Source organism: Artemia sp. Qi Xiang Cuo, chromosome 2 (assembly GCF_049724085.1).
Source record: "Artemia sp. Qi Xiang Cuo chromosome 2, ASM4972408v1, whole genome shotgun sequence".
In the NCBI taxonomy this organism is placed as follows: Eukaryota; Metazoa; Arthropoda; class Branchiopoda; order Anostraca; family Artemiidae; genus Artemia; species Artemia sp. Qi Xiang Cuo.
This window is the reverse complement of record NC_142795.1, coordinates 96,723,517-96,749,852: the sequence shown is the minus strand read 5'-3', so window position 1 is coordinate 96,749,852 and position 26,336 is coordinate 96,723,517. Positions and strand designations below refer to the sequence as shown.

Below are 26,336 nucleotides of genomic sequence, written 5' to 3'. Positions count from 1 at the left end.
AACTTCCTTAAAAATATTGTGCGTAGCACTTTTCTTATTGCTCACTGTCTTAGCGAAATCCAAAGATTGCAATTTCTTTTCTTTGCTGATTAACGACTTTTTTCATTTTTGAAACTAGATTTAGCTTAATTATAGGAGTCCGAATTAAAGAAGGAACTTTATTTTGGTATTTCAAATATATCGTGTTTTACTCCCGGTACATATCACCCTTCCCATGAAATAATGACGCCCCGTCATTAGTTACTGCCCATCAGGAGTTTTAAAATTTTTCAATTATTTTTCTTATTTTATTCTACATCCCTATCTAAAATTCATCTACCGGACTAAGATTATTTTTGGTTCTAGGTCAGATACTATAAAAAATATTTTTTTTTTCTTTTTCTATATCTAAACAGTTTTAATTTTAATTTTCAAGAAAGTTTTTTAATTTAATAAATTCAAATTTTATCACTTTTTACTTCTTTTTTTTTTTTTTGTTTTTGCTGTCTATATTAATTAAAACGTAATAAAAAAAAAAAGTTAAATTAAAAACAAAAAAAAATTAAACCAAATTATAATTTTGGTATATAAATAAATTATTTATAAAATACAATATTTGGTTCAACATATTCACAGATGACGTTAAAACACTTTCACTATTGAGATTTGTGCATTGTCAAAGCTGTTGGTAAGTAATAAATGTAGCTTCACATCGAGTAGTCATTTTTCGTGTCCTTAGTGTACTACACCCTTTCATTGTAAATTACGATCCTTCATTCCTTTTGTCGAGGCAAAAATTTATAAGCATTTACGTTATGGTTTCTTCGTGGAACCGTTCGAGTCTAGTTGTCTTTACACGGTAGGTTTTCCTCAACTATCATCTAACTTCAAATATCGTTAAATATCGTTTATCTTGTACTGCTCGATGGTGTTCTCAGAGTTAAAGTTCCGATTGTATTTAATTTCTGCTTCAAATATCTTCAAATATCTTTAAGTATCTTTTAACTTTCAATATCGTTTATCATGCGCTGATAGACGAAGTTCTCAGAATTAAACTTCAAATTGTCTTTAATTTCGTCTTCAAATATCTTGAAATGTCTTTAAGTGTCATTTAACTTTAAATATTGTTTAATATCGTTTAGCTTCAAATATCATCACTATACTGTCAAATTATTATGGGGTCCATAGTGAGTATCGACACGATATCTACGTATTTATATCTTGTACTGGCCGATGGGTTTCTCAGCGTTTATGCGATTATATAGTTCGTTAAAGCACTTGATACTGAGGTTCAAATATAGTGTTACCTGATACATAATATGGTTCATAGTCGAAGAAACGACGATCGAAGGTAACTGTTGTTTTCGTAGACGAAGCTGGGATGGAAATTGCCTGAAGTTATGGTGAGTACTCTGCGCTGGTTGAGATATGATTAAAATAGATGCTACTGGGTCGTATCTGTACTGGGCAGCTTATTGTAATACTCAATGACCAAAGTGTCCATTTACTTTCCTGCAATAAAAACAACGCGGCAGAATCACATGTTCTTTTAAGTAAATACACATACAATAATTCACGAATTAATTGGGTTATAATTTCTTAGCTATGAGACAGAATTAAATAAATACACTAATATTGGTACTCACAATGAAAATCTAAACCAGAAATTTCTTCAAATTTGTTTTGATAACGAAAATATAGATATTGGATAAACATTATTTACCCTACATTATTAAGTTTGAGGTCTACTTTAACAATATTTTTCATGCCTGCATTGTTCACGCACGTCAGTGCTGTATAAGAAACGCCTGTTGCAGCGTCATAACCACACGGTTTTACGCAAACAATACTACAATGAGGGAATAAGACATAACAAGGACTAGGGGAGACCTCTATACCCACTCGTCTTCTGATGTCTTCCCTATTTCTTGGCTTAGACGTTCTCATGGGGTTCCGGGTTTAACGGTTGAAATGCAGAGGTTCTTAGTCTCAGTATTTTTCCGTAATTAGAAGTCAACCTTGGTGCCTCATATTCGCTTTTCGAATAAGGTCATTAGATGCAGGATTTCCAAGCTTGCCTCCGTAGACTCCAGTTAATGCTTGGCAAAGAATATAAGCATAATGAAGAACCGACATCAATATCTTTTTAGAAGGCTATTGTTTGAGCAAATCTTTCAGCACTAAATAAATAAATATTATATTAAAGTCTTATTAGAATCCGTTAAGCGAGAAACACCTTCACATTACTATGGAATTCCTTGTGGGTTTTACTTAGTCGCCATTGGACATTCACAGGGTTTCAATCCATATATCTTAACTGATTAAATTGTTTTAGAATTTTCCGTGCTATTATTTTGATATTGTTCCACATCCGTAGTGAAATTATACAATTAAACATACACAGAGGTTGTTTGGTTATAGTCACCGAATTTTTGCTCTTGTTAAATATAATGCTCTAGTAGGACACGCATTACTGAGCAATAGATAGGCCCAAAATAATTATAATCTGCACTAATATAAAATATTTCATATAATTAGACGCTTCTGTACTGGTAGTTTTTTTTTTGATTTTATAAAGCTGCCAGATATAAGGGTCTAGCCTACTGAATTGCATAGTTTAAAAACTAAACTTCTTTTCAAAATAACAGACGCTCCGAATTAGTCGTGTTTACTTCAGCTAATAAAAACAAATTCGCTCTATCAAAATATACTGAAAACTGGCTGAAATTTGTACGGGTATAATGGTGGTGAAGAAATATAGGTTTCAAGAGGAAATTTCTTTAGTATTCACTATATCAGAATGGGATAATTTAATATACATGTTTCTGAAATAAATTTCTCATAAACTAAAAAAAAGGGGAAACAGGAAAAATTTTTTTTTTCAAAAATAAACGTTGTTCGCTAAATGAAGCACAGTCTTTTCAAGTTAAACATAAACCTTAGTCTAACTTAAATAAATTATCAGGTTCTAAATAGTTTATTGAGATAATTAAATTTTAATTAATAACTTATTGAGAAATCATATTTTAATAAATAATTAATTTAAAATTGAGTACGGATTGATTATTAGAATAGTTAAATAATAAATTGACTGATATTTTAAGCAATAAAAACGAACAAAACGGCAAGTAAAATGGAAGATTAAACACTAAAAACCTAAAAATAGAGCAAAACCCGATTCAGATCAAGCTATAGCTAAGAATAGTGTCAGATTATCGAATTTTTAAGTCAAGTTAGGCATATTTGATTTATTTTTGATTAAATTTTTTTTTTTCAATCTTCACGTGGAAGGCAATTTCAGTAGGGATTCTACATCTTAGAAAACTCTTATGCCCGTTGTAGAGAGGAGATTTTTCCTCGACTTAATCCATGTATAAAACCATTAGTAAAGATATCACCGTCATCACCTTGCAGTCTTCTTATTGGTAGAAATTAAACGATAAGTAAAAAAAAATTTTGTTTTGTTTTTGATGACATCAATTTTTGTTTGGACCTGGGTCGAATTTTCATAGAAAATTTGAGGGGACCTGAGTCAGTATAGGTAATGTATAACGTGACTGACTTGCGAAAATATGTCACAAAAATTAGAGCACAATATATGTCATAGATAAACCAATGAAATTAAAGAACATTTTTGTCACAGAACTATAGAACAGTGATCTCTCTGTTATTGTATACGTCATAGATATAAAATAATGAAATTAAAACACTTTTCTCTTCTTTTTTTTTTTCTTTCGCCTCGGAGCTATAAGAAAGTAAACTCACTGTTTCTCTTTCAAAGCATTCAGATCCAAAAACGAAAACTTAGCTAGCTCACAGAAGTTTCTATTCAACCTTTAAGTATTGTTTTGACTGGCCCTGATTGGCATAAAAATACTAATTTCTTACACTTTAAGGACTGAGAAATATCCCTTCCTACGTTCATTTACACGCAAAAAAATTACAAAACAATCATGGGCCTTGAATTCCTCCCCGGGCTTCCCACAAGACGTGGTCCAACACCGGTTGTTGTTCTTAGTCGACCACGAGCTTCCTACCTTTGGTTATTTTCTGTTCCAACCTTTCTATTATCCTTTGAAAGGGCATAGGAATAACAGTAACAAAAATAAGACATCTAAAACTTAATCAAATCCTTACTTGGTTAACTCTAAATGCACACTGTTAAATTTATTACGGTGTTAAATTTATTATCTTTGAAATTTGTCTTTACGTTAATTAGGGATATTTCCATCTGTCAGGTTTTTTTAACAGTTCTACCTGACTGTGTCGTTATTTTATCCTCTGTTTATTTCAGTTTTTTATTTTTAGGTTTGTCTAGCGAAATAATGTCAAATTTTTTGTATTTTTTTTTAAAAAAATCTTGCCCTTTTAATTTAGTTTGTTTACCGTTTGCGGCTGCTGAGGTCGGCCTAGATTTCCCTATTTCTTTAGCTACTATTTGGTCTGATTCGACTTCAGACTCTTCAGAACTGGTTGCCGACGAATCTGGATTGGAACTTTTAGAGGTGGCACTTTTTGTAGTATCACCTGCCATTCCTTCGTAAATTTCTGCTCCTCTGGAAGTAGAAGGTTTATTCTCTAAGGTCTCGCCTTGAGTTCTCAACTCGGAGGATTTGAAAGATTCTTGAGAGCTTTGGGAGGAATCAATAGTTTTTGCGGGGTTCCTCCAGTGTTTGAAGGCCATGTCTTCAGGGGGATGGGGCATTCTTTGCAATTGGGATTCCCTCTGTAAAGTCCATGTCCAGTCGTGTTTAGGTTTGACCTTGGACACAGTTATATCATGATATCGACCTTTCTGGTCATCCTTTGGGGTTTTATTCCTGGGCAATGTACTTTGACTCGTTTTTATGGGAAAATTTATTAAATCCATAGCTTCTCGCAGGTTTGTTTTAGTTAAATCTTTGGGAGTAGTTTTCTTTACAGTAATACCGGGGGTTTCTACAGCTCTGTTTAATTCTTCTTGTAAAGACAGGGGCCTTTCTATTGGTGTTGTAGGGGAAACCATATCGTCTGGAAATCTTTGGGGGGAGATGGGGTCGAGATTCTATCGGTGAAGAATTGGGTTTTTGGAGATATTGTATAATCTAAATCTCCCGCGCTTGCCGATGAATAACTTTTTGGAGTGTTTGGCGTTTTTATTTCAGGAAAAAATCCTGGTATTAGGGATTTTTTCTTAGGAACAACTAGATTTTCCATTGCTAAAAATTCTTCAAAGTTTTGTTCATCACTTTCATTTTCAAAATAATCTTGTTTGAAATTAAAGGGTTTTAGCCCTGCCAGTCTTGACCTAGGGGGCTCATTTTCCGAATGACGGGGCGTCATTTTCCGAATCTGACGAATCAGTCGAAGAGGGATGGGATTCCCATCTCTCTGGAAATTTGGCTGTTTTTATTCGGCTAACATGCGCCTTGTAAGTTTTTCCACTATCGGGGTTCTCCATTTTAAAGGTATATTCATTATCGTACTTTTTGACTATTCTGTACGGTCCAGAGTATTTGTTGGAAAGTTTTTTTCCTTCCATTTTTGCCTCGTTCTTTAGGTAAACAAAGTCTCCTACTTTGAAATCTATAGTCCCCTTAACTTTGGGTTGGGTTCTTAGCTCTTGGTTTATTTTACATTTTTCCAGTTTTTGCCTAACTATCTCATAAGTTTTCCTCATCCTATTTATGAATTCTTGTTTATAATCTTATGAGTCGTTATAAAATCTACGATATTCAATAATCTCATCAAACGGGATTCTAAAATCTCGACCAAAAAGTAAATAAAATTGATTTTCTCTGGTTGATTCGGAATAAGCAGTGTTGATTACGTTAGTTAAGTAAGGTAAGAATTTATCCCAGTCGCTCCTATTGTCTTTCGTATAAATAAATAGAAAGTTCGAAAATATTTTATGTCTGTTTTATATTTTGCCATTAGCTTGTGGATGGTACGGCGCTGTCACCATTTTCTCTATATTAAGGAAACTCATTAAATCTTTTGTTACTTTTGCAAAAAAATTGCTCCCGTTGTCGCTCAAAATTTTATTAGGAACGCCAAATTGTAAAAATAATTTTGATAATGCCTTACTTGTGGCATAAGCACCTTGATTTTTTAATGCTTTTGCAAAAGTAACTCCGGAAAAGTGATCTACAACCGAAGGAATACACGTATGGCCTCTGCTAGAAACAGGTAAGCCTCCATTTGTCCCGTACAGGTCAAATGAGATAATATCGAAGGGGTAATTTGCTGCTGGGACCCTTCCCATTGGAGGATTTGGATAAGCTAGGGGGATTTTTCTCAAATTACATGCTTCGCATGTACTTACAAATTCTTTAAGTTTTATCAGTGCAGATTGTACGTAAATGTATTGTTTTAACTTATGGAATGTTTTCATAACTCCTAAATGTCCACCTGTGTCCGAATGAAAATATTCAAATGCGGGCCAAATCAAGCTTTGTGGTAATACAGGTATTATCGAGGTTTGGTTTCTATTTGTCTCAGCAGTCACAATTCTACACAGTATTTCTTCCTCAAGGTCGTATTAAAAATTATCTATCTCTTTTCTAATAGTTATGAATTTAACTAGTAACGCATTATCATTTACATAATAATCAGTTAGTGCTACGCACATTTTGTCCTTTTTTTGCTTTTTTTATATTTTCCAACGATAGGGGGCAACAGTTAATTTTATTTTCCTTTTCTGTGTCTTTAACTTTATTTTTTTTATATTCATGTTTGTTCTTAGCATTAATAGCATTAACTTCATTTTCTTCAGTTTCCGACGGATCATTTTCTGGATATCTACTCAAAAAGTCGCAAGCTGCATTTTGTTTTCCCTTTAAATGTTCAAATTCATAATCTAGGTATTTGATTTTCATGCTCCCTCTATCTATAATGCCCGTGGTGTTTTTAAATGTGTGTAGGTCCTGCAATATTTTATGGTCTGATCGTAATATAAATTTTATACAAATTAAATAATGTCTAAATATGTCATAGTGTTAGATAATAGATAATAATTCTAAGTTTGTTGAGGACTAACTACTTTCGCCTTTTGACAAAGTTTTACTTGAATAGCACATAACTTTTTCTATTTGTTTAGGCGGTCCATTTAAATTGTTATGATTTGCGACTGGTATTATTTGCAAAAGGAGAGCGCCAAGGATCATCGAGCTAGTATCAGTGGTAACGATGAATTGTCAGCTTTTGATATCAGGGAGTGACAAAAGTGGTTCAGACAAGAGCGCCTTGTTGAGTTTGTCTAGGGAAGTTTGAGCTTCCTGGGACCAGGTAACACTATGGGAGTTTCCTTTCGTTAGTTCCGTGAGGGGTTTCGCAATTTGGGAATAATTGCGTACAAATTTTCTAAAGTAGCCCGTAAGTCCTAAAATTCCCCTTAATTCTTTCATAGTCCTGGGGGGCTTGAGGTTTTCAACACATTTTATTTTATCAGGGTCTGGGGATATCTCTCCCTGGGTTACTACTACTCCTAAAAATTTAATTTTGGATTGAAATAAATTTACTTTCTCAGGCCGGCATTTTAAATTGCCTTGCCTGAACTTCTCGAACACCTTAGCTAAAGTTGCCAAGTGTTGCTCAGTGTTTTCCCCCACGCATATAATATCATCAACAAAATGAATTATATTCCTAACTCCTCTCCGCAGGTGCAATAGGGGTCTACATAACACGCGTGAACTTGTTTTTTGACCAAATGGTACTCTCAAGTATTCGTAAGAAAAGTATTTGGATTCTTAAAATTCGGTTTTATGGAAGTAACTGACTGCTACATTTACTTGGTTTTAGACATGGACCAGGTCTAAGGAGTTCCAAATATATTTTTTGCTTTAATGTGATTCATGAATTTCGTCTATTATTGGTAAGGGAAATTTATCGCTAATTACTTGGTTTTTGAGAGCCCTATAATCTACAACGAGCCTAAGATCTCCGTGCTGTTTTGGTACTCATAGTAGTGGTGCACTATACGGACTTATATTTGGGCGTATAATCTCGTTCCTTTCTAATTCATGGATTTTATTTTTTAACCACTCTTTGTGCTTATATGGCACACGATATGGCTGTTTTGCTACGGGATTACCAGTCGTTAAAAATGAATGATGGTAAAATTTGATCATACCCAAGTAATTCTAAGATTCAGAAAAAAAAAACATAAAATTACATAAAAAATAGCATAATTTTTTATTAATTTCCATATACTTAATATGATCCATTTTAAATTTGTTTAAAAATTGCGATTTAGTCAAGGGATATTCGTTATTTGAAGTTTTAATACCGTTAACTAGGTTTCTTTTTGAATTTTCCCATGTATTTAAATCATTTTCCGTTAAAACCTGGATTTGGACTAAACAAGTCCCCTTTTTAATTGTAATTGTATCGTTTTCATGGTTATTGGTTACCCAAATAAAACCTTCTCCTTTGTCATAATATATAATCTGTTCCTCGCATAAAAGATTTTCGGGTATTTCCGACGGTGTCGCAAACCATATTTCTGATTTGCTAATCACTGGCTCGATCATTTGTGATATTTGAATTTTTTGCATGGTTTTGGGAGGGATTTTTGTTTTCCTTATCACAAATCCGTAATAAATCTCTTTATTTTCATTGTTTATTAGATTCATGCTGGCGCTATGCTGCGCCACTGCGGCATCTTGTGGCGTCACGTTGGGTTTTACTATGTTTTTCCACAATTCCACTATTTTCTTAATTTCATTTGATCTGTACTGTCGCATATCTCCTATTTTTATTTTCGCAGATTCGATACTGTTAATATTTAAATTTACTTCATTTTTGCTATATCTCTAAGGATAATTGGATAAATTCCCAATTATGACATGGCGTTCTGAGACTTGACGCTCAAAATATTTTGACATTGTACCACTAGAAATTTTGTTTACTGTTATGTTATCTTCGTAACCTCTGTTACGATTTCTTTAGGTAGAAAATTCTTCCCCCACCTTAGCTGGGTAGACCAACCTCTCGTTGGCTACGTCTAATAGTATTCCATTAGACCTTAGAAAATTTGCCCCTATAATAGCTTCATATGGGAGATTATCGCATATGATGAAATTTGTCATGAATGTTTTATTGTCTCTTTTTAAGTTTAGGCAAATTGACCCTTTTGCATTTAATTTATGACCTGTAACACTTGTTAAATTGGGATTATTAGGGTTCTTTTGTCGCCTAATGTGCAGAGGCAACATATTAAATAAGCAATAGTTTATGATATTTAAAGTAGCACAACTGTCAACTAAGGACTTAAAGTAAACTTTTTAGACAAAAAAATTATTAAAGGTATTTAGCTTGTTAATAATATCACTAACAGAAAGTACGCTTAGATTTTTGGACCTATTAAATATTACTGGCAACCTCGGTGTCCAGCGGATGTTTCTGAGGGTACTGAAACGTTTCACTGATACTTTCGTTCAGTTCTCAGTGCCTGTCCCAGATCGTTAGACGTCTTATGTTCCGTGGGCATATTTAAATGATTTTTGTCTGCCTGTCTTTGCCATGTATTATTATGGTAAAGTGGATGTCTCGTGTCAGTGCGGTTTGCTGGCACTGTTTGCCAGTGCTGTTGGCTTGTGAAATTTTCATTTCTCATCGGGAAATTTTCATTATTTTTATATTGCATTCTCGCATTATATTTGCCTTGGCGAGTATTTGGGTTTTCAAACCTGTAATTAATTTGCCTGTTGGGGAAAGGGCTGTCCAAATTTGGTTGGTACGCATTATAAGGTACTGATTGGCGCAATCCCCCCTTGCTCTAGCTTATTGCACGACCGGTGCTAAAATTTGTTCTTCTGAACAAATGGTCAACGTAATTTTGCATATTACTGACAGCATTTCTTGGTAGGGGATTGGTGACGTAGTGGCACTCTCGTGCTATGTGGCCAACATGATTGCAGTTAGAGCACCTGATTATTGTAGGGTTAATGGGCTGAAAACGTACTGTTTTCTGCCTAGCGGGTTCTGGCGTTTTTTTTCTTTGTGCTACTGGGGAGTTATCCCTTGAAAAGAAATTGGGGGATGTCTGATCGCCCATGAAGATTAGGTTCGCGGTTGAGTCGCCTATGCTGTTTATTTGTGCATTACTATGATTAGCAACCATTTTATCAACTTCAATTAGTCGTTCTACCTCTTGGACTGCAAGGTCCAACGTCTGAAGATTCTTGGATATTACTAATCGATATAGTTTCGGGGGTAGCCCTTGAAAAAAGGTATTTAGTATGATTTTTTCATACAGTTGCCCCGAACCACTTCAGTATTTTGCTTCTACAGAAATGCGTATATTATCCAGATATTCCCTTATATTTTGTGAAAAATCAAATTTCACTTCTCCATGTTTTGATTTATTTATTGAACTGGTATCTATGAATATCTCTTTGAATACTCTTAACAAGTCATCAACCGTATTTATTGGCAAGTTGGCGTTATTGCCTATGGTATGCTCGGCCTGTTTTAGAAAGGTTAAGGCCTGGCCTCTTAATCGTAGTAGGAGCATGTCTTTTAACGCTCCAACGTCTGTTTTTGTTAATTGTACAAACTGGGTCAATTGGATATTAATTTCGTCAATATCTTTTTGACCATTGTATTCAGGGATAGTTTTCTCAATTTATATATTTTTCGCGACTAACTTCTGCACTAATATTAATTCATTTATATAGTCCATATTTTCGTTTTTTTTTTTTTTGCTGTTAGATAAAATTAAAATAAAATTTAATTAAACTATTTTTGGGTTGGCAATTATATACAATGATATAAAATTGGTTTACAATAGTATCCAATCGGGTCTAGGCCAAATAAAATTTATTATATTTCTGTATCTTTCCAAAAATTAAATTTGAATTACAAAGTTTAAACAGCCTAACTAGTTCGCAGTTTTCCTCCAATTTCCGACACGCGCCATTTGTACCATTGAAGAATTGTTTGTAGTAATTTCGTATATATAGCACTTTTCTTATTGCTCACTGTCTTAGCGAAATCCAAAGATTGCAATTTCTTTTCTTTGCTGATTAAAGACTTTTTCATTTTTGAAACTAGATTTAGCTTAATTATAGGAGTCCGAATTAAAGAAGGAACTTTATTTTGGTTTTTCAAATATATCGTGTTTTACTCCCGGTACACTTTGAAGGCTTCTCAGTGTAGACTTCTTCTATTTTTTTTTTTTTTTGCTGAAGCATGGGCTTTATCAAGACTATTTTTCGATTACTGAATCACACTACCATTTCAAAAACAAGAGTAAAACAAACAAACAAAAAACAATGTGAGAAAATTGCAAACAAAAAATTAATTTTTATCCTCGATGTTCTGTGTTTTAAATATAACAGAATAATTGCCTGCGCAAGACTCTTTTGATACCTTTCACGTTTTCTTATTTACAATTTGAAGTTTCTGGAGGTAATCTTGGTTCTGTCTTGAAGTGTCTCATAATTGTCTCTAGTAGTTGATCATTAGTCTGTTCATAATACTACAGCTTATACAGGAACCTATTTGAGATTCATGTGCGGTTTGAATTTGTTGCCAATCCTCATGTCTTGTAATAAGGTCGGATGAAGGTCATGCCTTAGTCTGTCTAGTACTGTGGTAGTATCTACAATCATCACCATATTGACAGTAGCCGTTTCCATAACGACAACAAGATAGTCTTCTTTCGTCTGAAGATCTTTTCGATTAAGTCTTAGATTTTTGTGTAGCCTACTTTCCTCAGTTTTTGTCTTTAAGGTGCTCCTGCTTCTCCTCATAAGTGAGGAGGCATATAAACCTTTGAAGTTGCTTCACTTCTTACAGAAGTCCCATCTTTAGAATTCTTTAGGTATAATTGAGTTTCATAGCAACAAGTTCTTTTTCTTCAGTAAGCCCTTGAACAAAAATGGTACTTGAAACCTTTTTAGCTGGATTTTGAGTAGAATTTGCTTTTGGTTTCTTCATAGCTGATTGTAGTATTCGTTTCTTCGTGCTCATACATTCGACTGGTCTGTATAACCTTTACAATTATTTGATGGACAATCTAGCTAATTTTGAGATTCTTGGGAGGTAATGTCTAGTTTTAATGTTGCAATTTCGTTTTCTTCACTGAGTGGTTTAATAACACACGGATGGATGATGCTTTTTTGAGCAGTTCTTATTGTTGACCAATGTAAGGACAGGGAAACTAACATTTATCCTTTGAAAATAGTTTACTGTATGTAGGCGTTTACTACTGAACCTGAAACAGCGAAAGGATTAACCAGGCGTGTCTCTTTGAATTATTTTGGGGAAGGGTGTAAATTCATTGAACCACCCCTCTCCAGCCTATCCTTCCCCTCCTGTGGCATTATATTTAAAGCCTAGAAAACTGTTCAGAAAACCAGAGATTTACCCTTGAAGGGGGGGGGGGACTTACCCCAAAGTATCGTCCTCAAGTGTAAAATTAACGCATATAATGCACAGAATGTAGCCTACATGTGTTCTAAATGCTGTTTGAAGATACTGGTTCATAGTTCCACACAAGCTCGACCTTCTTTGGGAGGGGGGAGGGCTAAGGTATTTTTTTGCGGGGGAACGTCGAAATACGAAAAAAGGTCTGTTTATTGGCCATAATTTAGGGGGAAAACTTTCCTAAACTATGGTTGACTATTTTATTCTATGGTTGTTCTAAACACGGCTGTAGGAAGACAACTTTTTCTGTTGAATTGTAATAAAGAAAAATTATTTTATCCATTTTTGATCTAGATTTTTAATAATTGAGTTTCAAATCGAAAAAAAAATGAAAAGAAAGCAGATTTCCTGAGAAGAGCTTCTCTGGGTCCACTAATCAGCACATTTAGAAGGCCAGCTACGCTGACATTTTGTTGGCTCCCTCAGCTTGCTTGGGGCTTTGTTCCTTGGAAGGTACACTCGGCAGCTGAGGCGTTCGGCCCTTCGCTGATCGCCAGGCTTCGCTAATCAACAAATTTGTTCTAACAGCATATGGTTATCTTAAAGACATAAAGAGCGTAGAGTCAAATTTTGCAAAATTTCACATCCAACTTCTGTATTAACCGGAAGCCACGCGTAGACAATCAAACAAATGTAGAGTGGAAGAATGAAACAAATGTTAAAACTAGTAAGAAGTGGGTCTCCAGTCTTTTATACATCTATATGATGGTTATAATCGAGATGATAGTTACATTTCCTGTATCAGCCACAAATGACAATTTTTCTTATTAGCCAGTTTATTTTTAAACGTTTTTTTTTATGTTACTATGGGACTGTGATTCGTTCTTTACTTGGTTGCAGCTACTGCTACAACCGTGATATATCTCTATGTATTGGAAATGTGCACAATATGTTGTCACCTTGACGATCGATATTCTGTGCATTGCCTCCATTTGTTGGTTCTGCTGAAGTTAGGATGTGCACTTTAGTAACTGTCATTTATGATCAAGTTGTAAATTAGGAAGAAGAACAAATAGGGACCGTACCGTAAGTTGTAATGCTCAAATTCACCTAAAGAGATCTCAAAAAAGCATTAACTAACAAACACCCACTTTACCATGCGCTGGAAGCAAATAACACAAAAATATAAATAGTACAAACATAACATCTTCATTATTTCTATGGCAAACTTTCCTCTAAGCATTCTATTCAAATATAGTATGTTTTTCCAAATTTACTTAACCTTTCGTTGAAAAGAAACAAAAGCGAAAAAGTTTAACAAGTGAAAGTGAATAGAAACGTTAAAAATTGAAAGAAACATGAATTGTCCTGAATCTGAAGGAGCTACCGCCCCCTCACTCTGTACTTACTTAACTATAAGTGCAGTAGGACCAGGCACTTTTCCGTCTCACCCGGCATCTGGTTACGTGGGAATCTGTCCCCGGTTCGTATGCTAGTGCTTAACCACTATGTGACTAGTGCTTAACTAAATTAACTGTCCTATATGTGGAACAATGAAAGCAACTAGTCCACGTATCGAAAATACAGCAAACGCATTTTAGAGTTTAAATAATAGGGCCAGGTGGTGGCTGTAGCTTCGAGGGAAACAAGTCAAACTTTAGCGCAAAGGAAGAGGGAGGGAATTGAGAGAGCTGAAGTCTCCCTTATGTACAGGATAGTCCTTTTATTGTGAGTTTTAACTTTGTTCTTTACATTTGAAGAAATTTGTTTTTAAATTCAATATCTAAACTAGACCATCCATAATCTTTAATGCTGCCTTTATCTCTTTCAGGATTAGTTTTGGGTGCTGTAATTCGTTTTTCTGGAAACTCACAGAGTGTGCGTGGTTTAGTGGTAGTACCAAAGGTCATGCCAAGAAAAGCAAGCAATTACAATTTGGCAACACCTCCTGAAGTCATTTGGCTCCAACTGTCTCGTCGTGGAAAAGCAGCCGCAAGTTTAAATAAGACCTACTCATACACATTCAAAGGAGAAGTAGATGATGTTATATCCAATGAAATTGAACAAAAAGTAACTGATGAATTTAATTTTTTAGTCTTCCACGCCTTGGTGTTTTGCTTTAACTGCATCTGCAGTGCAAACAATTGCTGTGATCAGTCATTCTGTTCCAAAAAAAGACAAAAAAATTACTATTTGGTTTCAAAATCTGCCCTCAGGGAATATCATTGAATTTTTTGTTCGAAAGCAACACCAAATGGTTAAGTACCAGAAGACTTTCATTAAAAAAAAATACATTATTCGGGCATACAGTTTCTTTGAGTATATTTGCTATATATGTATATATTTGCTTCTCGCTATCGCTTGTCTTCTAACTGCTGATTCAAGTGAAATTCTTTTACAGCCTTATCCCCACTAATTATATTTCAACTATAATTATAATTCAACAACAGTCAGGCATGCTCCATTGCACATAGCCTCTGAAATATCTAAATTGCGCATTAGCATAATTATCATGCCATTCTTTAGTAAGTGGAAACCTCAAGGAATGATGAGGACTATGGTCAACTAAATCAAAATACACTGCATACATGTAGATTGTCAATGGAGCGCTTTTGCATTATATTAGGAACGGCTAATGGTATTAAGTTGAAACTTTCAGGGTATGTTGGAGGGGATGTTAAACTTAATCAACAGGCACTATGTGCATGCAGGCTGCCAAAAGGGCGTACCCGCTTTATATCAGGAACGGCTAAGGGTATTAGTTTGATTCTTTAAGGCATAATGAGGGGGTGTTAAATTAAATCAAAAGGCAAAATATAAAGATAGAACTTTCAGGGCATGTTAGGTAGGATGCTGAAATTAATCAAAAACACTATTTGCATTTAGGTTGTCGACAGGGTTTATTTGAAACATCTCAGGACTAAGGGTATTAACTTGAAACTTTAGGGTATTTTGAGACGGGTGTTAAATTAAATCCAAAGGAAACATATAAAGATGCAACTTTCAGGGGATATTGGGTAGGATGTGGAACTAAAAGCAAAGAAACTATTTGCATCTAAGTTGTCAACAGGGTATATTTGCGATATCTCAGGAAGGCTAAGGATGTTAAGATGCAGCTTTCAGTATTGCCTTTTGTGGGTATTTGAGGATCGCAACACCATACTTAATTAAGGTGACTTGTTTTTTTTTTTTTTTTTTGTAATTTTGTTTTAAGTTTGACATCTTATATAAGGTTATCGCTATCCCCTTTTGATTTTTAGATTTACTCTTTATTTTTCGTTGTCGAACGTTTTTTAAGTTTATTACGTGAAACACAGTAAAAACACAGTGAAAGAAACTGATAGAAGCCTCTAGATAAGAATAGCTCTAACAGCCGATTCAACCTGAGAGTTCTAAAGTTTCATGGGGAAGAAAAAGACAAATATGGAGTAAAAAGTGGAATATTAGAATCATCATTGTCAAGAACACTTAAACCACCTTGAACAACAAGGAAACTCGCATTTTTTTGGATGGGTAGCACTGATGTATCTCTGTTTTAAATTTATTTTTTCATAAGCCGTCATCTGGTCAAGGCCAAACTTGTTGCGAAGTAAGAGCTAGTGTCCTACTTGTATCAATCGGGAGTGGGTCCATTAAATTCAGTTTTTGTATCGCATGAAAGAATTATCCTAGAAATCAAAAATTGTAGTGACCTAGCCTCGCACGGTTCCTGGTACTTGGTAAGCGAGTACCACTATATGCATGTAGGTTGTCAATGGGACAAGTTTCCAGTATCTTAACAACGACTAAGTGTATTAAGTTGAAACTGTCAGGGTGTGTTAAGGGGGTTGTAAAACTTTGTTAAGGGGGTTGACACTATGTGCATGCAGGTTGCCAAAGGGATGTATCCACAATATGTCTGGTATAGCTAAGGGTATTAACTTGAAACTTGATGGGGGCATATGATGGCATAATGATGGGGGTGTCAAGTTAAATCAAAAGGTCTTATATAAAGGTAGAACTTTCAGGGCATGTTAGGTAGGAAGCTGAACTTAATCAAAAACACTATTTGTATCTAGGTTGTTGACAGGGTTTACTTGAAACATCTCAGGAACAGCTAAGGGTATTAATTTGAAACTTTCTGGGCATGTGGAGGGGATATTGAGCCAAGTCAAAAGTCACTATGTGTATACAAGTTGCTAAAAAGGGCGTACATTTAGTTTTCAGTAAAGAGCAAATGACAGTATTGCCTTTTGTGGGTATTTAAGGATTGCAACATCATGCTTATTTAAGGTGACTTATGTCCGTTTTAGTTCTTTCAGTTTTTTTGTATTGTATTTTGTTTTAGGTTTGACATGTTGTATAAGGTTATTGCTAATCCCTTTTGAGTTTTAGATTTACTGTTTACTTTTGGTAGTCAAATGGGTTTTTTTTTCTGAGTTTGGTTGCACAAAACGCAATAAAAATAGAGTGAGAGAAACTGATAGAAACCTCTTCACAAAACTAACTCTAACAGCCTGTCCAACTTGGGAATTCTAAAGTTTCAGGAAAAAAAAAAGACAAATGTGAAGCATAATGTGATTCGTAGTTTTGACAAAACTCAATGAACAACAGTAAACCAAATTATGGATAATCGCTGAACCTCTCTAATGTTTTATTATTGTGTAGTTCACGACCAGATTCAAGCCAGAAAGGGCCCGACATACCGGCAGTCTTGAACCTATTTATCTGTATATAGCAGTGAAAGCTGTTTTCTGACACATTGTTGAACTGTTTGCTGTACGACTTATTAAAAATCCCCTTATAACAGTTTATTTGGCTTACTTGTTGTTCATCAATGTGTTCTTAGGCTATTTATGTACTATTTACACACACCGTAATTAGTGGAGTGAATTATTGAGGAGTCAAATCATATTCGCAACTTGGAATTGTAATTTAAATTTGTTTGCCAAGTTCTTCATAGCATATTTTATTCCTTGAAACTATGTTTTAAGTTGTGCCCATATTTGCTGCTTTGACTTTATCCTGCTATATCGGCGAATGTCAGTGCTTTTAAAACTTTGCTGTTCCGATTCGCCCGAGGCCTAGGAGATCTATACATAAACTACCAGCTATGATTTGTAGAAACAACAATTTGTTTCCAGCCATTCAAGGAAAAAATAGAGAACCGGGTGGTGTTTCCTCAATTGGAGTCAGGTAGTTCAGATAGTGTTTGAAATTGCGTTTTCTTTCTCCGGAATTAACAAAAACTGAAAGTTTTAAAACGATATTGCTGTTTACCTTTTGAATGTAGCTTATAGATTGTTCTAAACAAGCCAAAAGGTTTGCAGCCTTTGTTTATGTTTGCTAAGTACTGCAAACATATAATTATGAGGATAAAAAGAGAAAAAATGGAATTCTCACTTTGTTCTTGTATTTGTAAATAGTCCAGGACTTTTAGGGTTTGACCCGGACAAAATTGCAATATAAACGAAAATGGTACCAAAATGATCAGAAAAAAATTCTGTACAACATACTAAAAGTCCCCATAAATCCGAGTGGGGCGAGTACCCGAAAAACGGGAAAAGGGGGAAATGCGGGGGAAATTGGGAAAAATGCCGAACATGCCCAGAAAATAGTTCAAAGTGAGTTTTCTGGGGCTTTCCCATACGCTGATCACGAAACTGACATATAAAATTCAGTATAGAATAAAAGTACTACGGAAAACGGGGGGAACAGGGGGAAGAGGGAAAAAAATTTAAAAATACAGGGTAGGGGTAGAAAGCACTTTGAAATATATTTTCTGGGGTCTTTCTATCTGCTGATCCCGAAACTGACATCTAAAATGAAATAAAGAACATGAGCCCCACCATAACGGGAGAAAAGGGGGAAAGAGGGGAAGAAAAGGGACAATTGAAGTCAGGGGTAGAAATCAGTTTGAAATGTGTTTTCTGGGGTTTTCCTATCTGCTGATCACGAAACTGACACCTAAAATGAAGGAAAGAAAACGAGAACCATGAAAAACGAACAGAACTGGAGGAAATAATGGACAAGGGGAAGGGAAGCCTGACTCCTGAGCCAGCTGCTAATGGCTAATAAGTAGGCCTATGGACAAAATAACTCGCTTAAGTATCAAACTTTTACTTTCTTGAATCACAGACATTTCTTACAACCATTTGAATTACTAAACACAAAGAAAACAACTGCTTGGCAGTGATCACAGTATAAAACTTCACCTATTATAGGTAAAATTTGTACTTTCGAAGTCAATATCGTTGAATAAAAAACTAAAAAAAGAACTTCAGTAACTATAGGTAAAATCTGCACTTTTTAAGGCAGTAGAGTTGACTTGAAAAACACAGCATTGATGTCACTAGTCGAGCTCCTCGTCTTCGACAATCTCGTTGTCCCTGTTCAAACAGTTGATACCATGACATTCTCCGCACGCGAACGTACACGCTAATCCATTTTTGTTCGATTGTCACATGGCATAATGCGTCAGCCAGACAAACCTGCACTAGCGAAAGCAATATGGAAAGAAGCGTAGACGGACTCGATTCACCACCTGCCAGTGTCAGATCGTGTCACTGTAGTTGACGAAGGTTGGCTGCTTCAGCAAGTACCTTGGAAGATTGGTGTTACTTAGGATTCAATCTGTAACAGCTATGTTAGTTTCGTTACTCGACGCTGTACCTCCCCTACAGTTGTCTTCTATGGATACAGCGCGGGTCCAACAACGAAAGATGCTACCTACAATCAACGGTATAAGGAAAACCAGCATCAAGTGATCGATTTCAGTTTAGGGATGAAGCTCCAGAAAAAGAAGGGAGAGTTTTTGAGCAACTCTCAGAACAAACAGCAAATTATAAGCTACATCGGGGAAAAACTCAGAGCCAAAGGATTTGAAGTCGTCCATGCGAAAGCCGATGCTGACTATCTAATCGTGAAGACTGCCGTAACGAAAGCAGAAAACTCTGAAACAATAGTTCTTGGCAACGACACTGACCTTCTGATTCTACTCTTGTATCACCTCCCGCCTAATGCAAAAACACTTTACTTCGAATCGTCAACGAACGCAAAAGAACCGATAACACGGTTCTGGTGCCTCAACGAAGTTCAAAAAACGGGAGAAGTATCCAGGCTACTTCTGGTAGGGCACGCACTCTTGGGATTTGACACGACCTCACGAGTTTTCGGACTTGGAAAGCAAGCTGTGCTACCTCTTTTGAAGAAGAGCGAAGTGTTCAGAAAAAAATGCGAAGTTTTTCTGGATGAATCATCGTCTAAAGATGAAATTGTGAAAGCGGGTGAATATCTTCTCCTCAGCTTGTATAAAGCCCGACCAAACGAAGATCTCACTAAGCTGCGACATCGAATTTTCTTGGAAAAAGTTTCTTCGTCAAATACTACGGCGTTTGTTAAGCCTTAAAGGCTTCCGCCAACCGAAGCTGCAGCTTCATTTCACTCCCAGTGAGTGCGCCTCCAGGTATCCTGTTGGAAAGGGGAACCAGCTGATCTCGACCCGGCTGACTGGGGTTGGGTCCTCAGAGACCATAAATACTCACCTGTGATGACCGATTTGTTGCCCGCACCTCAGACTCTTTTGAGTGTCGTGAGATGCAACTGTAAGACAGGCTGCGAGAACTCGCGGTGCAGCTACAAGAAAAATGGATTAGCGTGTACGTTCGCGTGCGGAGAATGTCAGGGTATCAACTGTTTGAACAGGGACAGCGAGATTGTCGAAGACGAGGAGCTCGACTAGTGATATCAATGCTGTGTTTTTCAAGTCAACTCTACTGCCTTAAAAAGTGCAGATTTTACCTATAGTTACTGAAGTTCTTTTTTTAGTTTTTTATTTAACAATATTGCCTTCGAAAGTACAAATTTTACCTATAATAGCTGAAGTTTTATACTGTGATCACTGCCAAGCGGTTGTTTTCTTTATGTTTAGTAATTCAAATGGTTGTAAGAAATGTCTGTGATTCAAGAAAGTAAAAGTTTGATATTTAAGCGAGTTATTTTGTCCATAGGCCTACTTATTAGCCATTAGCAGCTGGCTCAGGAGTCAGGCTTCCCTTCCCCTTTTCCGTTATTTCCTCCAGTTTTGTTCGGTTTTCATGGTTCTCGTTTTCTTTCCTTCATTTTAGGTGTCAGTTTCGTGATCAACAGATAGGAAAACCCCAGAAAACACATTTCAAACTGATTTCTACCCCTGACTTCAATTGTCTCTTTTCTTCCCCTCTTTCCCCCTTTTCTCCCATTATGGTTGGGCTCATGTTCCTTATTTCCTTTTAGATTTCAGTTTTGGGATCATCAGATAAAAAGAACCCACAAAACATATTTCAAAGTGCTTTCTACCCCTACCCTGTATTTTTAAATTTTTTCCCCTCGTCCCCCTGTTCCCCCCAGTTTCCGGCGTCCTTTTATGCTATACTGAAGTTTGGCTGTCCGTGTCGTGATCAGCGTTTGGGCAAGCCCCAGAAAACGCACTTTGAACTATTTTCTGGGCATGTTCGGCATTTTCCCCAATTTCCTCCGCATTTCCCCCTTTTCCCCTGTTTTTCGGGTACTTGCCCCACTCTGATTTATTGTGACTTTTAGTATGTTGTACAGAATTTTTTTCTGATCATTTTGGTACCATTTTCGTTTATATTGCAATTTTGTCCGGGTTCGACACTTTTTTGAGCTAAAAGTCCTGGACTAAAATATTTAATTGTTTTTATTATAGGCTACGTTTGATCCTGAAATATTTTTCAACATTTTACTGCCGCCGATTATATTTCACGCAGCTTACAGCATGAAAAGGGTAAGCTTGTTTCCTTTTTGATTTATGAACCATATTTCAGTTCAGTGCTGCCATTCGAAATGATTCCTATTAATCTTCTTCTTCTTTATCTTCATAACTTTTAATATACCTCTGTAACGTCTTTATAACTGTAATTTCTAGTGGTTTTGCATATGACTCACACTTGTTTCCAAATTTATGCAATCCCTATTCCATAAATAAATTCCTTTGTGTGTGCTATAGTTGGTAAAATTTTTAAGGTCAGAGCATGCACATGCTGGACCACATTATATGTATGAATCGTCTTGCGTGAACCCTGTCAAAATCCCAAAAGAGTTGGGGTCAAGCTGCAAGGGATTCTTAGTCCACATATGTGAAAAAGGGAGTGATGTTCTCTATGCTCCTTTCTGACAGAACACTTGTCTTGGTAACGCTGAACTGTGCTGGAGATTCACTTCAAACCTTACTCGACAGTAAGGCAGTTTGGAACATTGTCTTTTCCTCTTTTTCATTAAAGCCAGTAAATACGACACTAAAACTAAATATTGTTTCTCTTTGTTGTGGCACTGACGTCATGCAGATGTCTAAAGATAGGGTACATAGTTGAATTGAGAAAGGACAGCACAGTTCCTTCTAGGCAAATTACTCTAGATAGAATCGTAATCGAACTTTCAGCTAACATTTCAGTAGTGCTGATGATCTTCATATGATAAGCAGCTCGAATCTTAAGTATTATTTGCTGTCTATAGAGGAAGTATAATTAGGAGAACTTCGCCAATCCTCAACGTTGGTGGCACCCAAAACAATTGTAAAAGTAATTGCTTGAATTTTTCTTGAGAGTTCTAAACAAAAGAAAACATTTCATTCTTTTTACCGAAATTTTGGTTGTAAACGAGCTATTCAGTAACTATTTGATTCACCCTATCAACAATTCGTGGTAAGATATTAAATAAAGAGTGACCTTTGTGAAAAGTCACCCAGACACTATAAATAAAGGAATATACTGCCTACAAAAGAACCTAATTTTCATGATGATTCCAAATATGCAAAATTTATCAAGTTTAGATAACACATCACATTTTATTTGCATAAAAAATTCATACACTTTTGGAAAAATGGGGAAAATACCCCCTCAAAGTGAGTATATTTGGTATAAACTAAACTGTAAAATTTAAGGGGTCTGAGTTCTATACCCGGTTTTCTCATGCTCTTATTTTCTAATTTTAGCTACATTCCAAAAAATCGGTATAATTTTGCATAGTTTAGATAAAAAAAATTATTTACTTTTGGAAAAAAGGAGAAAATACCCCCTCAAAGTGAATAATAATAATAATAATTTATTTTTGACCCACTATACAGAAAATGAAGTGGAGTAACACAAGAAAAGAGGAAAATAATAAATAAAAAAACAAACAAAAAAACAAAACAAAAAAAAACACAAAGATACATTTAAAAAAAACACAAAAAAAAAAAATAAAAAAAAATGTCCGTTGGCTACCCGGAAAAGTGGGTGGTTAAAACCCAAATTAGCAAAAATGTTATATTGAATACGGCTACTTTGTCTGACAAAACAATTTACAATATCCGGAGCGCCAAAAATCCGAATACATTTGGTATAAACTAAAGCAACATATTTTAGAGGTTCGTGTTCTATACCCGGATTTTGAAGTTCCTATTCTCTAGATTAGCTGCATTCCAAGAAAGTTGATTAAGAATAAGTGTTCGTTTCAGGGTTGGATCTAGAGCAAAATCTTGGGGGAGGCCCAATGTGAAAAGGAAGCCAAAGAGCAAAATCTTGGGAGAGGCCCAATGTGATAAGGAAGCCAAAGAGCAAAATCTTGGGGGAGGCCCAATGTGATAAGGAAGCCAAAGAGCAAAATCTTGGGGGGGGGGCCCAATTTGATAAGGAAGCCAAAGAGCAAAATTTTGGGGGGACCAATGTGACAAAGATGCCAATAATTGACCTAATTGACGAATTTATTCTAAAAAAAAGAAACAAAAAAAACAGTATAAGAGGGCGCCAGAAAAATCTTGGGGTAGAGGGTGGGAATCCCCCCCCCGGTCCCTCTGGATCCGCCAGTGGACTTCGTTTGTTTTTTTTCATCATGGGTCACCATATAGAATCAGTGGGAATATTCAAAGAGGGATCTTTCGAACAAAAATTGATTGCTTTAGGTGTATTTTCGTGTAACAAAAGAGATAGTGGTACTGCAAAGGGTTGAATTCTGCCCTCTATAACCGCAAAATAACAATTGTAGCCAGACATGTATCAGACTTGTGTTTTTAAGTAAAAGTATTAAGTTTATATGTGTCATAAATATAATTATTAATTAAAGGATTTGCCTGGAAACCAACACTAATGGGGATTCAAAGCCTCAGTTACGTCCTGGCTAAGAAAGGGTACCGTGCAACGTACTGTAAAATGTACTTTTTTCTAATTACTGTTAAAATGTTCTGATCTACAACTTGGTCTTTGAGATTTATTTGTTCTAGCGTTTCTTCTTCAAAAACTTGGGAGCAATTTTCACTTTTGCATTTCTGGGTACTACAGTTACGGCCTTCGTTACTGGGTATGTTTTTTCTCGTTTCTCTGTTTTCTTCTCACTGCTTTCGTTCTTTGATTTCTCTTTTTCATTGATCTATTTTTACCTTGTGTAAGTACACCCATTTGAGTTCTGTACACCCATGTAGCTCAGTGGAGCCTGTAAAAATAATCGCCCTTTGCTTTCTTTTCTTTTTGCTCTTTGCTTTTTTGCTCGCATCCTTGCATATATTTATAACTGAAATATGAGGTTTTTAAAAGGATGTTTGAGTGAGAAAATATTGCTCCTTATCAATGCCTTACTCTCCCTACACTAATTGTTATTTAGACTAAGCAGGAATTTACAGATAAATTTTGTTTTCCATTGAAAAAAAGCTCCCATGTGATTGTAGACATTCTAGATTTTTTTTTTTTTTTTTTTTTTTTATATATACCTGATAAGTAATATTTTAAATAAAATTTTATTTTTTATAATATATTTTGAATATAGTTTATTTTTACCGTTTTTTTACTAAATTTTTACATAAAGCCCCTTTTTTTGTTTAAATGAGATATTTTTTTTTTTTTTTTTATAGAGAAATTAAAATAAAAATTTTAAAAAAAATATTTTTTTTTAAAATCAATTTTTAATATAGTTAATTTAATACTTTTATTTAATCATTTTTTCAAACACACCCATGTGAGTTTATACATTCTAGATGTTTTTTTTTTTTATAGAGACCTGATAAGTAATATTTGAACTAAAATTTGAGTTTTTATAAGCTATTTGGAATATCGTTACTTGATTCCTGTGATTTCCTCCTTTTTGCAATCACTCCCATGTGATTGTAGACATTCTAGATGTTTTTTTTTTTTTATAGAGACCTGATAAGTAATATTTTAACTAAAATTTGAGTTTTTATAAGCTATTTGGAATATCGTTACTTGATTCCTGTGATTTCCTCCTTTTTGCAATCACTCCCATGTGATTGTAGACATTCTAGATGTTTTTTTTTTTTTTTATAGAGACCTGATAAGTAATATTTGAACTAAAATTTGAGTTTTTATAAGCTATTTGGAATATCGTTACTTGATTCCTGTGATTTCCTCCTTTTTGCAAACACTCCCCTGTGATTGTAGACATTCTATATGTTTTGTTTTTTTTTATATATAACGGATAAGTAATATATTAAATAAAATTTGAGTTTTTATAAGCTATTTGGAATATAGTTAATTGATTCCTGTGATTTCCTCCTTTTTGCAATCACTCCCATGTGATTGTAGACATTCTAGATGTTTTTTTTTTTTATAGAGACCTGATAAGTAATATTTGAACTAAAATTTTAGTTTTTATAAGCTATTTGGAATATCGTTACTTTATTACTGTGATTTCCTCCTTTTTGCAATCACTCCCATGTGATTGTAGACATTCTAGATTTTTTTTTTTTTTTTATATCTAAATGATAATTAAAATTTTAAATAAAATTTTAGTTTTTATAAGCAATTTTGAATATCGTTAATTGATTCCTGTGATTTCCTCCTTTTTTCAATCACTCCCATGTGATTGTAGACATTCTAGATGTTTTTTTTTTTTTATAGAGACCTGATAAGTAATATTTGAACTAAAATTTGAGTTTTTATAAGCTATTTGGAATATCGTTACTTGATTCCTGTGATTTCCTCCTTTTTGCAATCACTCCCATGTGATTGTAGACATTCTAGATGTTTTTTTTTTTTTATAGAGACCTGATAAGTAATATTTGAACTAAAATTTGAGTTTTTATAAGCTATTTGGAATATCGTTACTTGATTCCTGTGATTTCCTCCTTTTTGCAATCACTCCCATGTGATTGTATACATTCTAGATGTTTCTTTGTTTTTTTTATAGAAACCTGATAAGGAATATTTGAACTAAAATTTGAGTTTTTATAAGCTATTTGGAATATCGTTTCTTGAGTCCTGTTATTTCCTCCTTTTTGCAATCACTCACATGTGATTGTAGACATTCTAGATGTTTTTTTTTTTTTTTATAGAGACCTGATAAGTAATATTTGAACTAAAATTTGAGTTTTTATAAGCTATTTGGAATATCGTTACTTGATTCCTTTGATTTCCTCCTTTTTGCAATCACTCCCATGTGATTTTAGACATTCAAGATTTTTTTTTTTTTTTTATATATACCTGATAAGTAATATTTTAACTAAAATTTTAGTTTTTATAAGATATTTGGAATATCGTTACTTGATTCCTGTGATTTCCTCCTTTTTGCAATCACTCCCATGTGATTGTAGACATTCTAGATGTTTCTTTGTTTTTTTTATAGAGACCTGATAAGGAATATTTGAACTAAAATTTGAGTTTTTATAAGCTATTTGGAATATCGTTTCTTGAGTCCTGTTATTTCCTCCTTTTTTCAAACACTCCCATTTTTTTGTATACATTATATTTGTTTTTTTTTTTTTTTTATAGAGAAATGATAAGTAATATTTTAAAAAAAATTTTATTTTTTATAATCTATTTGTAATATAGTTAATTGATTAATGTGATTTCATCCTTTTTGCAATCACTCCCATGTGATTGTAGACATTCTAGATGTTTGTTTGTTTTTTTTATAGAGACCTGATAAGTAATATTTGAACTAAAATTTGAGTTTTTATAAGCTATTTGGAATATCGTTTCTTGAGTCCTGTGATTTCCTCCTTTTTGCAATCACTCCCATGTGATTGTAGACATTCTAGATGT

At 34.7% G+C, this 26,336-nt stretch overlaps 1 protein-coding gene across 4 annotated transcripts in view; it reads left to right on the top strand.

The window, feature by feature from the left end:
• Nhe3 (Na[+]/H[+] hydrogen exchanger 3) overlaps positions 1-26,336 on the top strand; it is a 216,481-nt gene that overhangs the window by 26,470 nt on the left and 163,675 nt on the right. For all 4 annotated transcript variants that reach the window (XM_089104737.1, XM_089104714.1, XM_089104729.1 and 1 more), the window contains exons 3-5: positions 14,162-14,400; positions 21,017-21,094; positions 23,567-23,643. In XM_089104737.1, coding sequence (XP_088960863.1) covers positions 14,162-14,400; positions 21,017-21,094; positions 23,567-23,643 — 394 coding nt within the window. The remainder of the gene's footprint in view (positions 1-14,161; positions 14,401-21,016; positions 21,095-23,566; positions 23,644-26,336) is intronic.